At 47.5% G+C, this 16,211-nt stretch overlaps 2 protein-coding genes across 5 annotated transcripts in view; one reads left to right on the top strand and one right to left on the bottom strand.

Annotated features, from left to right (window-relative positions):
• The window catches only part of RNF34 (ring finger protein 34), a 32,410-nt gene extending 19,218 nt beyond the window's left edge, over nt 1-13,192 (bottom strand). For 2 of the 3 annotated variants that reach the window (XM_088449184.1, XM_088449183.1), the window contains exon 1: nt 754-886. In XM_088449184.1, the coding sequence (XP_088305310.1) occupies nt 754-759 (6 nt within the window). In that variant the 5' untranslated portion in view covers nt 760-886. Of the gene's footprint in view, nt 1-753; nt 887-12,937 lie in introns of those variants that run through there. The other variant, XM_088449182.1, reaches the window with a different exon arrangement.
• The window catches only part of ANAPC5 (anaphase promoting complex subunit 5), a 47,732-nt gene continuing 44,647 nt past the window's right edge, over nt 13,127-16,211 (top strand). Inside the window, exon 1 of one of the 2 annotated variants that reach the window (XM_088449180.1) lies at nt 13,127-13,407. In XM_088449180.1, the coding sequence (XP_088305306.1) occupies nt 13,207-13,407 (201 nt within the window). In that variant the 5' untranslated portion in view covers nt 13,127-13,206. The other variant, XM_088449181.1, reaches the window with a different exon arrangement.

Raw genomic sequence — 16,211 nt, forward strand, 5'->3', positions numbered from 1 at the left:
CTACATTGGCCTCCACAGGAATAAAACACACTACAGTACAAGTGCGCTGAGCTGACCGCCGCGGCACACTACAGTGGTTGAAAAACGCTGATGTAGATGAATACGCTACAGTTTACATCTAGGGCAGCATCAAGCAATTTGTTACAGCTATTTTGAACAAGCAACTCAGCAGGATTATTCATTTCCAAAAATCCAGAGACAACATCAGACCCTCCAACATGTACAAAATGCTCTGCTCCTGGACTTATGATTGCAGTCACCTGTGTTGAACTAGTTAATTTATGAGAAGGGAGCTTCCACACAGGTGCGGTGGCTGAAATCATAAAATATAAGGGAACAGTCTGCAGAGCATTTTGTACCTGGTGGATGAAGGGGTCATTTTGGAGGGTCTCCAACATCCAGCTGTGCCCTAATGCGGGAGAGGCCAAACTCAGTACTCAGGAGCCCTAGCAGCTCATATTCCCCAGACCACCTGTTCATCGGTAGTACAGTGTGCCAGCCAGGACTCAGTGACTACCTGTGCAGCAGCTACATGGTCTGCAAAACGGCAGCTGCGAGGAGTCGTTAGAATTTGGCCACCGCTGCCCTAATGCCTGGTACAAAGGGGAGAGGGGGTGATAATCCCGGTGCCGCACGCACATGACAACGCAGCCACACATAGCAACGGCGGGTACTGGTCACTATCACACTCCGGGGTCTGGGCGGCCGTGCACACCCAAGTGTGGCTGCTGGTCTCATATGGCGGCCTGTTACCTTCATGACACCGTCCGCTCTGCGCTCCCCACCGACCCGGTCCCTGACAGGCAACCATCAGTCGCCGCCGCTACATGTAAATTCCAACCTTAGATCATTAGATGACATCACTGCTCACGTGACCGGACATGAGCATGACATCATCGGCAGTAACACACGTGATCAACACACTGACTCTCCAGCTGTGCACTGCAATGTGCTGCAGCAGCATGCCTGGTAGCTGGAGACAGCACATAATGTACAGATACATAAACACACCCAATGAAGCTTAATGTATTAGACAAAAAAAATTCAATAGGCTAATGGCACTGTGGGTTCTTACAGACCTGGAGAACACGAATGATGTAGCCTTTAGCAGTCCCTGCTACATTGCTAGCCCTAGCTTCTTCTTTTGATTTAAGCTATAAGTTATCTTAGAATTATGCTGTACATCACATAGATTTTCACTGGGATGCCAAATGTTAGATATGTGTAAATCCTTTAGAAATGAATGCAGGATTTGTAATGCTTTGTAATTTGTATCCACAGCACTATGTCAATATTGTCTTAAGTCTTCCGCTACTAACTAACTAGCATTGCCTCTAACAATATCACAGCCTGATCAGTAGAATACATCTGCTGTCCAGTTGATGACAGCAATGATGTCAGTCTGTGGCCATCCATTTTTTTTTTCCAAGTCACACTATTGATACCCTGATTGCAGCTAGATTGCATCCATTTCATGACTATCATGAAAAGAAAATTGACCTGGCAAACTGTTTACTTCATGTGAGTGTACCCTTCTAAAACGCCATCTGTGAAACAGTGGTATAGGTTCATACACACGTAACGATTTTTTGAACGATTTAACTATAACAACGTCATTATCTTTCAAAAAATCGTTCAGTTTCTGAGTTATAACGATGAACGATTATCGTTCATGCGCGTTCCCGTTTGTAGTTCATTCTGACTGACCAACTGAACGATTTTCATTAAGGGAAGTTACAAAAATAGTTTGTAGTTCAAAAAATCGTTCATTAACTTTAAAAAATCTGACAGAAAATCGTTCATAAAATCGTTGGTAACAAAATCGTTGTGTGTGTATGTAGCTTTATGGTGCATACACACGGTCAGATATGTCAGATGGACGATTGAACGATTTGCAAACTATTAAAAAAAATTGTTCACTCTATTAAAATGAATGGAAATCATCCAAAACTGACTGCAAACACATCAGATGTCAGATATCGTTATCTGACAAACGGGAACACTCATCGTTCATTGTTGCCCACATGTCAGATTTTTCTTTCAGATATCAACGATTTTTAAAATAGTTATCGTTCAGATCTGAAGAAATATCTGTATGCACCATTACACTTTAAAAAAATCGTTCAGAAAATCGTTGGTAACAAAATCGTTACGTGTGTATGCACCTTATGGGTTATCTAGAAGGCTTTTAGGTGAAAAAAAACAACTACTTGTGCAGGCAACAGGACAGATCCTACTGAGGCCCGAAGAGTCTTCAGTCTAATGTGATCTTAATCTTTCATACAAACCAGACTAAAGGCGAGTACACACTGGGCGATTAAAGTGGACGACTGAACGATAACGATATCATTATCGTTCACTTTATCGTCCATTTTTTTTTTACCTAAATGATGAACTACTAACGATGCGCGTTCCCGCAGGTCATTCATCTTTATCGTTCATCAGGCAAACATGCAGGCCAACCTGACGAATGGGGGAGAGAGCCGGCGCTGAACGATATCGTTAATGATATCGTTCAGCGGGTGTGCTCAATGTCATGAACGACATTGACCTCAACCCGCCAGGGACGCACTAGATGATATCGCTCAGGGAGCATATCGTCTAGTGTGTATGCTCCTTAACATTCTTCCTTCAGTCTTTTTTACATTTATTTATTTATTTGTAACTCCAAAAAATCTAAAACAAATGTGGCATAACTTGGACTTAGGGGGGTATTTATCCCATACTTTTCGCATGCCAGTCTTTTCACCGACTTCGCTGGTTTTCAGTGCGAAACAGTATCACGCTTGTCCCCGCTTATCCCCATATTCAATTAAAGATCAGGGAAAACAGGACCCGGTGAAACTGTAACATGTGAAAAGTACTGTCAGATTTGGGGAAATCAGCCTGACAACCCCCCAAAAGATGCACTGACATTGTGGATCACTATATATACCCCCAAAAGAACCTGCTGAAGGTATTTGGGGTCCTTAAATGATCTAAATAGCTGCTATTTAGCATTTTTGCATAAGTGGTGAAGAATAGCATTTAGAAGTTTTTTTTGCTGAAAATAAGTAGTCCCAGCAAATTTGGGGTACATGAAAATGGGTGTTAGCATATTTTAAAGTTGCTAAAGTGAGCCTTTAAAAAACGTAAAAAATCCACCTGCCGCAACCACCTGCAAACTTGAAAACACCTGGGGCATACTTGGGGGGCGCCCTGGAGTCTATTTAGCTAGTTTTTAAGTTTGTCCCCCAACTTTGGACTTTTTCGCCCCCAAAATGAAAGTACTATTTTAGGGTGATCTAAAGTATTTTTTAAACTTTTTTTGACGTAGTTTACCTTTGGGGGACTGTCCCAAGGGTGCAGGGTTTTTTCCGAGGTTTGCACCCCAAAACCCCAATTCTGCACTTTTTTTCGACACCTATTCATAGGCGAAACTTTTTTCACAGGTTCCAATGCATTGAGTTTCTGCACCGGCGAACAGTCTCCGGAATTGAATACGGAGGAAACTTTTTGCATGGCGAAATGACGTCACTCGCGATACTTTATCGCAGAAAACTGCTTTTCGCACCTAATTGAATATGGCCCAAAACTGTAAAATATAAATTACCAAACAGCTGCTAACTCTCATTTTATAAACCCCCGTAAATTGGAAGCTGATTGGTTAGTACTTTATCTCTCTCCCAGCTTTGATATATACCCCCCTCATACCACTTTCAGACAGAAAAATGACAAAAACACGGCTTTTACTCTGCATTTGGGTGCCAGGTTGTTTTGCCAGTTCCAGCCGGAACTCCCGTCCAGACTGTAAATAAGAGATATGGTAAGAACTTACCCTTGTTATGACTATTTCTACGAAGTCCATAGGGTTCCACAGGATACCTTGAGGATACCTTGGGGTATAGGTGATGACGTCAAACATCAGGCACCACAGAGTTAAGTTTCTTCATCCTTCCAGGATGCACTGGGGTCCCTCTGCTATACCCCGCCCCCGAGCCTCAGGCATCTCAGTTACGTTACAAGCCATAGGCCGGAGGAGGAGAAGAGAGAAGAAAGTCTGGAACACACAAGAAATCACATTCTCACCAGAAGGATGTGGAAAAACCGGTGACCAGAGCAAAGCCCATCTGCAGTACAGGTGCGACAGGGCGGGAGTCCTGTGGAACCCTATGGACTTCGTAGAAATAGAGATAACAAAAGGTAAGTTCTTGCCATATCTCTTATTTTCTACTGAAGGGTCCATAGGGTATCCACAGGATACCTTGGGGATGTCCCAAAGCAGTATCCTTTAAGGGTGGGGACGCTCCTGTGCTGAAAGGAGAGTCCGCCGCCTGAAGGAAGCATCCTGAGAGGCGTAGGTATCAAAAGCAAAATACCTTCCGAAAGTATGGACAGATGACCACGTGGCTGAATGCTGAACCGCTGAGGCGCCACGTCAAGCTGCCCACGAAGGACCCACAGACCTAGTGGAATGAGCCCTAACAGAAGATGGAACAGGAAGGCCTTCATGAACATAAGCTACAGAAATCAGGCGAATCCATCCTGCCAACGTTTGCTTAGTGGCATGCCAACCCTTCTTCCAGAAGCCAAAAAGGACAAACAAAGAGTCAGACTTCCGAAAAGAAGCAGTGCGGTCGACATAAAGCCCGCACCACATCCAAGGTGGCCTCACCAACCGAAAGGTCCGGTGAATGAAAGGCCGGCAAAATAATTTCCTCGTTGATATGGAAACTAGATACCACCTTCGGGAGAAAACCAGGACGAGTGCGAAGCACAGCGTTGTTTTTATGAAAAATGAGAAATGGAGGTCGACATGAGAGAGCCTCCAATTCTGAAACCCTTCTGGCTGAAGCATTGGCCAGAAAAAAAAACAAAAACAGTTTTAAGCGTAAGCCATTTCAAATCCACTGAGCCCAGTGGTTCAAATAGTGGTCCTTGAAGAGCCCTTAGGACCACAGCCAGATCCCAAGGCGCCAAAGGTGGAACAAAGGGTGGCTGAATATGCAGCACACCCTGCATAAAAGGTATGGACATCAGGAAGCATAGCAATCCTACGATGGAACCACACTGACAGGGCAGACACCTGCACCTTCTGAGAAGCAAGGCGAAGACCTTGATCTAGGCCTGCTTGTAGGAAAGCTAGCACCTTGGATAACCGGAACACCCGAGGAGCATAGCCTCTAGGGCGACACCACTGAAAAGAAAGCCCGCCATACCAGATGGTAGATAATGGCAGAAGAAGGTTTCCGAGCTCATAGCATGGTGTTAACCACAGAGCCGGAAAATCCCCTGGACCTCAAGAGGGCAGTCTCAATAGCCACACTGTCAAATACAGCCGATCCAGGTCCAGATAAAGACAAGGACCCTGAGATAACAGGTCCCGATGTTGAGGCAGCAGCATCGGAGTGTCTACTGAGAGACTCCGAAGGTCTGAGTACCAGTGCCGTCTGGGCCACACTGGAGCTATCAGTAGGAGCGTGCCACCTTCTTGCTTGAATTTTCGTAGCACTCGAGGAGAACGGAGGGAAGAGGTACGCATACTGGAAGGTCCACCTGACCGACAGGGCGTCCACTAGAAAAGCCTTTGCGTCTCTTGTTCTTGACCCGAACACCGGCAGTTTGTTGTTGTGTCAGGAGGCCATGAGATTTATTTCTGGAAGGCCCCACCTGTCCACCAGTAGCTGAAACACCTCCTGGTGAAGAGACCACTCTCCTGGATGCACGTCTTGATGGCTGAGAAAGTCTGCTTCCCAGTTGAGGACTCATGGTATGAACACTGTCGATGTTGCAGGGAGATTGCCTTCCGCCCAAGTTAGAATGCGGGACACCTCTGTCAGAGCCGCCTGACTGCGGGTCCCTCCTTGGCGGTTTATGTAAGCCACTGTGGTGGCGTTGTCCGACTGTACCTGCACCAGTCTTCTGTGCAGGACCTGTATTGCTTGCTGGAGAGCCATGAACACTGCCTGAAGTTCCAATATGTTTAGTGGAAGAGCAGCCTCTGCTGGCATCCACCTTCCCTGGAAGAAGTGTGGACCTGTCACTGCTCCCCAGCCTCTGAGACTGGCGTCCATCGTCAGAAGGACCCAGTCCGCAAACCAAAAGGGGCGCCCCTGGTTCAGGTGAGCAGTCTGCAGCCACCAGGCCAGAGACCGACGAACCTCTGGTGACAGCACCATTTTCTGTGACTATTCGGTGGGGCAACCCTCTCCATCTGGAGAGGACTAACCTCTGCAGAGGTCTGGAGTGGAACTGGGCGAACTCCACCATGTCAAACATTGACACCATGGAACCCAGTAACCTCATCGCCGAGTGAATAGGCACCCGGTGACTCTGCAGGCAAATGCGAAGCTTTGTCTGCAACACACAGATCTTATCCTCTGTTACAAAGATCCTCTGATGTTGGTCCGACAGAGCTCAGAGATGGAGCATCCTCTGAAATGGAATCAGGGAGGACTTCTTCCAATTTATCAGCCAGCCGTGAGTCTGTAACACCGAGACTGTTAGTTGCAGATGGCGCTGAAGTATCTCTGGAGACTCCGCCAACAACAGGAGGTCATCCAGATAGGGCAGCAAGCGAGCCCCCTGCATCCGCAGGGGAGCTGCCATAACTTTCGTGAACACTCGAGGAGCTGTGGCCAGACCAAAGGGCAGAGCCTGAAACTGGAAGTGGTCGTTGACCACTGCAAACCTGAGGAATCGCTGGTGCATTGAGGCAATAGGGATATGCAGGTAAGCATTCTGAATATCCAGCAACACCATGAAATCCCCAGGCTCCATCGCCAAAATGATGGAATGCAGGGTATCCATCCTGAACAGAGGAACCCTCAAAAAATTGTTGAGGGATTTGAGATTGAGCATTGGCCGGGAGGACCCATTGGGTTTCCGAACCAGAAAAAGATTGGAGTAATACCCCAATCCCCTCTGAGACAAAGGAACCGGCACTATGACCCCAGCCTGGAGCATAGAGTGCAATACCTTCTTGAACTCCAGGGCCTTGTCGTGAGTGGACTGAAGACCCGTGGTGAAAAACCAGCTGGGAGGCCTTCACCGGAAGGAGACGGCGTACCCCTGAGAAATTACTTCTCTTACTCAAGTGTCTGAAGTGGTCAGACACCAGCATTGGGCGAATTGAAGAAGTCGGCCTCCCACTTTGGGGTCCCCCAAAGAGAGGCCCATCCAGTCAGGCCGAAGGCTTGTCATCAGACTTGGGAGCGGGACGTCTGGTACTCCAAGCCTGTTTCTTTGGCTTTGCAGGTCTCTTGGCTCCTGCCTGCCTCGGAAGGGACTGTACCTTGGACTTACCCTGTTTTCTGTACGGCCGAAAGGACGAAGAACCCAACCCTGATGGAACTGAAGCCGATGGTAGACACGCTGACTTAGCTGCCACCAGAGTAGCCACAATTTGGTCCAGATCAGGCCCAAATAGGACTTGTCCATTAAAAGGCAAGCATTCCAAACCCCGCTTTGAATCTGCATCCGCCTTCCAAAACCGCAACCATAAGGTGCGGCGAGCTTCCACTGCTGCCGAGGAGATCCTGGAAGCAAGGAAACCGATATCCAAGGCTGCTTCATTAATGTATGTGGCCGAATCTCTTAGGTTACCCACCAACTCCACCTTATCAGGTGACGAGTCAGTGTCCAGAGATGCCTCTAAGCTATCAGCCCAGCGTTCCATGGCTCTAGCCACCCAGCACACAGCCATAGCTGGTCTGGACGCCACCCCAGCAAGGGAATAAATGGACTTCAGGCATATTTCCACCTTACGATCCGTGGCATCCTTAAAGGAGGACATGGAGGGCATGGGCAATGTAGCACTCTTCACAAGGCGTGTGACATGAGAGTCCACTTGTGGAGGGGTTTCCCACTTTGAGAAATAATTATCCGCAAAAGGGTACGTGACTGCCAACCGTCTCTGAGGCTGGTACCACTTACCCCGATTTTTCCACGCCTCCTCTAAATGGTCCACTAATTGACCAGATAGGGAAAACACAGTGGCATCCCCCTTAATATCTTTAAAGAAGGCATATTTAGATTTAGTCAGAGGAGGATCGTCCTCCTCAATAACCAAAACCTTACGGACTGCGCGTATAAGGCCCGGTATATAGACCTTGGACTTAGACTCCGCCTCTCTTGTACAAAAAGTCTCCTGGTCAGAAAGGTCTAACATTTCACCGTCATCAGTGGACACATCATCTTGATCATACTGTGTGTGGCAAAGGTCGTTTATGCGGCCGCAATGAAGTCTCCCCCTGTAAAACGTCCGGCAGGTGTTGCACTGTAGTGGACAGAGAGCTAACCCACGCAGGCTCTGGTGGGAGCTGAGGGGGCCAAACCGGGAGACTCTGGGGTACCACCAATTGTCTGGGGAACCCCTTCATGGGTGATGACACCATTGAGTGCTGTGAAAACCCCATCTGCGGTAACGCAGGGGGAGTCGCTAGCTGGCCCACCAGGGTCGTAAGTGCCTTAGCAAAACAAGCCAATGGCGGCTCCTGCACAGGTGCAGTGACAGAAATAGGGTGTGACATTAAAAAACACGCCTTACATAGCCCCTCAGAATTTCCATCACCCTCCGCCAATTGCACCTGGCATATGGCACACTTTGGCCGCAGAGGAAAATCGCGTTCACTGTCAGACATGATGAGTGAACAGAGCTGTATGTGACACACCTCACCAAACACTATGTGTACAGTGAGGCAATAATGCCCTGCAACACCGCACCGCAAGGGCTTTTAGCAGAGAAGACAGGGACAGTTAAAGTGGCTGACAGTAGAAAGTGAAAGTACAGACAGCAGTACTAGCATTAAGTCACATACAATGCAGAATAACCCTGCACCATCCGCGCTGTGATCAACTACTCAGGCTACAGAGCCTGGTAGGAAACAGCGCCGCATACACAAACCTTGCCCGGAGGAGAGGTATGCAGGGGGGACCCGGACCACTTGCCACCGCTCACCGCGCCCAGCAGTGCTTGCCACATGTAAAATAAAATGGCCGCCGAGGAGCAGAAGGAGGCCGGCCCGGGGGAGGAGCAGCTTCACTGGCTCAGACCGCTGTGGAGAGGCCGTGTGCATCGGGGGAGGCGCAGGCTGCTGGCCTGCATTTAACCCGTAGGACGCCAGAGCGTTTTCTGCACCGCCGCGGCCCGCTGTCCCAGGGGGTAAGTGGAAGAGCAGGATCAGTACCTGGCTCCACGCTGCGACCAGTCCCCAGGGAGCCCTCTGCCTGGGGAATCAGGACTGTGTATACCAGTGGGGACCCACCGCGGGACCCCGCCGCTTACCTGCGTCCCTGTAGATCTGGGAACAGTCCATGGTAACCGGGGTCACCGCTAGCTGTGACCCCAGTTACCAACCAGCATCCCCGGATCGGTACCGGCGTCCTGGTACTGGCGGGGTGGAGGAGTAACAACATGGACGTCAGCACTGACTGTCCATGCTGTACACTCTGGGCCTGATTCAGAGCCGGACGCTCTGACAGAGCGCTCGCTCTGAATCAGGGCCGGCCTTCTGTTTTTTTAGAGCAGGCCTCATAGCCGCTCGCATAGCTGTGGGTGACCACCCACAGCTATAGCGAGCGGCCAGGAAGATGGTCGCGATGGTCAAGACCATCTCGACCATCGGGCTTGCGACGAGACCCTTGTGGTTGGGTCTCGTTGCCGCAAGCCCTAGAGTGCTTTCGGCTCTACCAGAGCCGAAAGCACTCCCACTGGGCAGTCACTCCCATCTGGGCAGTCACGCCCCCGGCCCGCCCACCAAAGGGGGCATGCTGTCACTCAACATCGACAGCACGCCCCCTTTGGTACGAGACCCGGAGCGACGGCTTGCCCGTCGCTATCCGGGTCTCGCACATGCGCACAAACGGAGCCGGCTCCGTCGTGCGCATGTGCACTGGGCCACCATCGACCCGCTTGTGAGCACATAGCGCTCGCGAGCGGGTCTGAATCAGGCCCTCAATGTGCAGCCACAGCTGCCCAAGGAAACTTCAGGGGCCTTGACAGACCCCCTCTGATACAGGTGCATCCGACTCAGAGCCGGGCACCAACGAAAACAGAGATGCCTGAGGCTCGGGGGCGGGATACAGCAGAGGGACCCCAGTGCATCCTGGGAGGATGAAGAAACTTAACTCTGTGGTGCCCGATGCCTGACATCATCACCTATACCCCAAGGTATCCTCAAGGCATCCTGTGGATACCCTATGGACCCTGCAGTAGAAAACCAAACTACCGAGTCGAACATTTCTACCCGGTAATTTGCTGAATGACACAGGTATTTCTTCTGTCTGCAAGGATCAACCCGGGTCGAAGTTCCCGGGTCTCCGACCCTGGTAAATTCCTGGGTCGAAGTCCTGGGAATTTCGACCCGGGTTGACCCTTTCAGACAGAAGAAATACCAGTGTTATTCAACAATTACCCGACGAGTTGGGCTGTTAATAATCGCGACAGTACCGTGATTATTAATATATAGGACCCCAAATCAATAACAAATTGTATCAGGAAAACTTTCTGAATTCAGGCAGTGCAAAAGTTGTTCAGTCCAAAAACACATTCTGCCCTTGTAGTAGCTGCAGGAGAACCTGGAGCAATATTCACTTTTAACCATAAATGCCATCCCATTTATGGAATATTTTAAGTGCATTTCTATTCCAGTTTTTTGTGCTAATTGTATCGTATTATGATCTTTTTTTTTTTTTAAAGTAATATTACAGAATATTTAAATATGCATGATTATTTTGTATTGTAGCGCGTTGTTTACAACCACCTTTCTTTCCTCACACTCCCTTCTTGACCAATTTCAGTCTGGCTTCCGTTCTCTCTACTCCACTGAAACTGCCCTCACAAAACTCAGCAACTACCTCCACGCTGCCAAATCCAACGGCCACTACTCTCTGCTCATTCTCCTTGACCTCTCTGCTGCATTTGACACTGGACAACCCTCTCCTGCTGCAAATCCTTCACTCCCTTGCTCTACGTGACACTGCCCTCTCCTGGCTGTCCTCCTACCTCTCTGTCCGATCCTTCTCATGACTCCTCTTTCCCCCCCACAGCCTTTTTCAGTAGGTGTCCCCCAAGGTTGTGTCCTTGGACCTCTCCTATTCTCCCTCTATACGTTCTCTCATCAGCTCTTTTGACCACCATTATCATCTCTATGCTGATGATACTCAGATCTACCTTTCCTCTCCTGATCTCTCCCCCTCTCTTCTGACTCGTATCTTCAACTGTCTCTTTGCTATCTCTTGCTGGATGTCCCAGCGATTTCTTAAACTTAATATGTCTAAGATTGAGTTGATCGTTTTCCCACCCTCCACAATAACCTCACTTCCACTATTTCTTTATCTATTGATGGCACAACTATCTCATCTAGCCCCAAAGTGCGCCGTCTTGGAGTTATCCTGGACTCATCCCTCTCCTTCAAACGACATATCCAGAACCTCTCACAGTCCTGTCTTTTTCATCTCAAAAATATTTCCAAGATCAGACCCTATCTCACCCAGGATGCTACTAAAACCCTCATACACTCACTGATCATCTCAAGATTGGACTACTGTAACCTTCTCCTATCTGGCCTCCCCAAATCCCATCTCTCTCCTCTCCAGTCTGTCCTCAATGCTGCTGCTCATCTTCCTCTCCAAAAACTCTACATATGCCTCCCCTCTCCTACAAGTCCTCCACTGGCTCTACTTCCCTTTCAGAACCCAATGCAAGGTTCTCACCCTTGCTTACAAAGCCCTCTCTCAAACGTCTCCCATTTTTATCCCTGATCTAATCTCCCTTCATTCTCCTGTCCGCCCTCTTCGTTCAACTAATGCACTCCGCCTTTCATGCCAACTGATTACTTCCACTCACTCTCGCCTACAAGACTTTTCCTGTGCTGCTAAACACCTTTGGAACGCTCTCCCTCTCCCCATCAGACTCTCCACCTGTCTACAATCATTCAAACAGGCTCTCAAGACCCACTACTTCATAAAGTCTTCAAGCTCTCATCCTAACTTCCTTCCTGTCTACCCCATCTGTGTCTCACCTGTTTGTCTGCCCTTCCCTTTTAGAATGGAAGCTCTTACGAGCATGGCCCTCTACCCTCTTGTGCTTCTCCCTACTTTACTTTCATCTACTTACTCCCCACTAGGGCACCTAACACTTGGTTGCTTAAACTCTGCTGCTTATGTGGGTGTTATGGTCGCTACTGTATATCCATGTCCTTGTCCTGAATTCTATTGTATTGCACTGCAAGTCTTTGGTCACGTAATTGTTCATATATTTTGTAAGGCGCTGCGGAACACTTGCGGCGCCATATATATATACACATAATAATAATATTGAGTAACACAAATACACACTCAGCTGGCACTGAAATTCATATAATTTTTTTTTGTTGCTGTTAACTCACCAAATAAAAGGTGAGCACATAATAATAAATGAAACCAGTGATTGTGTTATTATTAACAGTTATTTATATAGCGCACACATATTCCACTGTGCTTTACAGAGAATTCTATTTACTTTGTTAATACACAGTATATTATTTTTACATATATGGGATTAATGCCCCTAAAACCTGTTAAAATGATTTACAGGACTAATTATATGGATGATTCTTTTCTGTTGCACAAGCAAATATTGGCCATAAGATTTGTTGAATTAACTATTATTTTGTATCCTACCCTTACTGAAAAGGGACTGCATTTATATGTCTCATAGGTTACCTTTGCCATGTGTAGGGACAGGAATATGGAAAATAAAACTAATGGGAACATAATTTTCCTGTAAGGACCAGCATTTTCCCCTGACTCTGTTCCTACCTAGCCTAGGCCAGTTCAAACGCTGGAGGTAAAAAGAAAGGGGAAGAATTTTACTACAATCAGCTAGTTTAATGAGCACGCATTTAGAGTCAATTCCCTCTGAAATCTAATTTTATATAATTACTTGTATAAGAAAAAAAAATTATCATAACTTTACCTCAAATTGAAAAAAAGTAGTTTTCCTCATAGGTCTGATGTGTATCTCAAGTATAAACAAACAGTAGCAGGTCCTTAGGTTAGGTCCTCCTCACATGTGGAACGTTGATTCTCCACACAGAATGTTTCCCGGGGAATGTTTTGCGAACCGTCCGCGTACGGCTGATTCACGCTGGTCTTCTCATTGGCTGGTGGCACGCCGCTGTGACGTCGCTGCACGTCCTGGTGGCAGAGGTGTGCTGCCGGTTATATGTGTCCCCCCTGTCGGAAATGGCAAGTGTTCATGAGAGCTTGTATTTTAACCCTATGATGACCAATGGGGTGGTGCACGCTAACGTGTTCGGCATCAAGGACTGGGTCACCCCGTACAAGATTTCCGTGCTGGTGCTGCTGAGCGAAATGACCAAGAATTTCGAGATTACGGTGGTGGAGAAGAGGCGCCTGAACAAGCAGATCCTGCCGCTGCTCCAGGTTACTGACATACTGCATGCTGAGTATAGATTGTACCCACTGCTGCAATGGGCTGACTCATAGCATGCTGTATATAGAGTGTGCTCCAGGTGACTGTCTGCACTCTGTGTATAGATTGTATCTACAGCTCCAGGGGAAAGAGCCACTGCATTGCTGTGTATAGATTGCTCCCACTACTCCAGATGACTGACACACTGCATGCTGTTTATAGATTGCACCCACTGCTCCAGGTGTTTGACACACTGCACACTGTGTATAGATTGCGCACATTCCTCCGGATGACTGACACACTGCACGCTGTGTATAGATTGTGCCCACTGCATCATGTGTATAGATTGCACACATTGCTCCTGGTGACTGACACACTGTGTATAGATTGTGCCCACTGCACCGTTGTGTATAGATTGTGCCCACTGCACATTGTGTATAGATTGCACATATTGCTCCTGGTGACTGACACACTGCACGCTGTGTATAGATTGTGCCCACTGCACGTTGTGTATAGATTGCACTCACTGCTCCTGGTGACTGACACACTGTATGCTGTGTATACACTGCACCGCTGTGTGTAGATTGCACTCACTGCTCCTGGTGACTGACACACTGTATGCTGTGTATACACTGCACCGCTGTGTTTAGATTGCACTTACTGCTCCTGGTGACTGACACACTGTATGCTGTGTGTAGATTGCACTCACTGCTCCTGGTGACTGACACACTCTATGCTGTGTGTAGATTGCACTCACTGCTCCTGGTGACTGACACACTCTATGCTGTGTGTAGATTGCACTCACTGCTCCTGGTGACTGACACACTCTATGCTGTGTGTAGATTGCACTCACTGCTCCTGGTGACTGACACACTGCATGCTGTGTGTAGATTGCACTCACTGCTCCTGGTGACTGACACACTGCACGCTGTGTATAGATTGCACTTACTGCTCCTGGTGACTGACACTCTGCATGCTGTGTATAGATTGCACTGACTGCTCCTGGTGACTGACACACTGCACGCTGTGTGTAGATTGCGCACATTGCTCCTGATGACTGACACACTGCACGCTGTGTATAGATTGTGCCCACTGCATGTTGTGTATAGATTGTGCCCACTGCACATTGTGTATAGATTGCACACATTGCTCCTGGTGACTGACACACTGCACGCTGTGTATAGATTGTGCCCACTGCACGTTGTGTATAGATTGCACCTGGTGACTCACACTGCACCACTGTGTATAGATTGCACCCACTGCACCGCTGTGTATAGATTGCACTCACTGCTCCTGGTGACTTACACACTGTATGCTGTGTGTAGATTGCACTCACTGCTCCTGGTGACTGACGCACTGCACGCTGTGTATAGATTGCACTTACTGCTCCTGGTGACTGACACTCTGCATGCTGTGTATAGATTGCACTGACTGCTCCTGGTGACTGACACACTGCACGCTGTGTGTAGATTGCGCACATTGCTCCTGATGACTGACACACTGCACGCTGTGTATAGATTGTGCCCACTGCATGTTGTGTATAGATTGTGCCCACTGCACATTGTGTATAGATTGCACACATTGCTCCTGGTGACTGACACACTGCACGCTGTGTATAGATTGTGCCCACTGCACGTTGTGTATAGATTGCACCTGGTGACTCACACTGCACCACTGTGTATAGATTGCACCCACTGCACTGCTGTGTATAGATTGCACTCACTGCTCCTGGTGACTTACACACTGTATGCTGTGTGTAGATTGCACTCACTGCTCCTGGTGACTGACGCACTGCACGCTGTGTGTAGATTGCACTCACTGCTCCTGGTGACTGACACACTGCACGCTGTGTGTAGATTGCACTCACTGCTCCTGGTGACTGACACACTGCATGCTGTGTATAGATTGCACTGACTGCTCCTGGTGACTGACACACTGCACGCTGTGTGTAGATTGCGCCCACTGTCTAGATGACTGACACACTATGTGGTGTGTATAGACTGCACGGCCAGAGGCAACACCACTGTCCTCACTATGGGGCACGCTTCTGTAAAATAAATATAATTAAGTTAGAAGCTATGCAATTACCGCTTGTATTTAATAGAATGAATTGTTTGAGTTATGAAGCTTATAAAGAAAAGAAAACCATTAAACAACCCTAGGGTTATAATAAAACTCAGGGATACATGGGTACCAGTAATCGCTAAAGAAGTTCAGTTGCAAGTAAAGCGAGCTTGCTCTCTAATTGTATTACACTACTCAGCTCAGTGATTGCAATTGAGCTTCATCAGTGATCATTGGAGTTATTCAGCGTATTTAAGCAAATTCAACAGTCAGGTTCCGTTATATTTTTATGTTAATTAGTACTTGGCTATTATTTATATCTTAAAGTAACATTTTTTCATATATGTTTTATTATGATGTGGGCCAAATTGTTTTTATAGACCTAACAACATGTTGTACTTACCCTGTTTCATTTTTGTTTAATATTGTCTTTGATGTGTGTAAAGCTGGGCATCCACTATACAATTTTCTGTCAGATGTCTGTCCAATCTGGCTGGTTGGAATGAAAACCTGGTAATGTATGGAAGCAAATTACAGTCGATCATATGGCTTTAAGCACTGAAAAAAGGACAAACAAAATTGTACAAATTGGTTAAAACACACAAATTTAACCAATTTGTCAGAACAACCATTTTTGGCTATTTTCCAGTGTTTGTGAGCAAATGGACGATTGTCATTTCCTCCCATACATTACCAGGTTTTCATTCCAACCAGACAGATATCTGACAGATAATTGTATAGTGGATGGCCA

The sequence above is a fragment of the Taudactylus pleione genome, unplaced genomic scaffold (genome assembly GCF_031769625.1).
Source record: "Taudactylus pleione unplaced genomic scaffold, aTauple2 ptg000479l, whole genome shotgun sequence".
Lineage (NCBI taxonomy): Eukaryota > Metazoa > Chordata > Amphibia > Anura > Myobatrachidae > Taudactylus > Taudactylus pleione.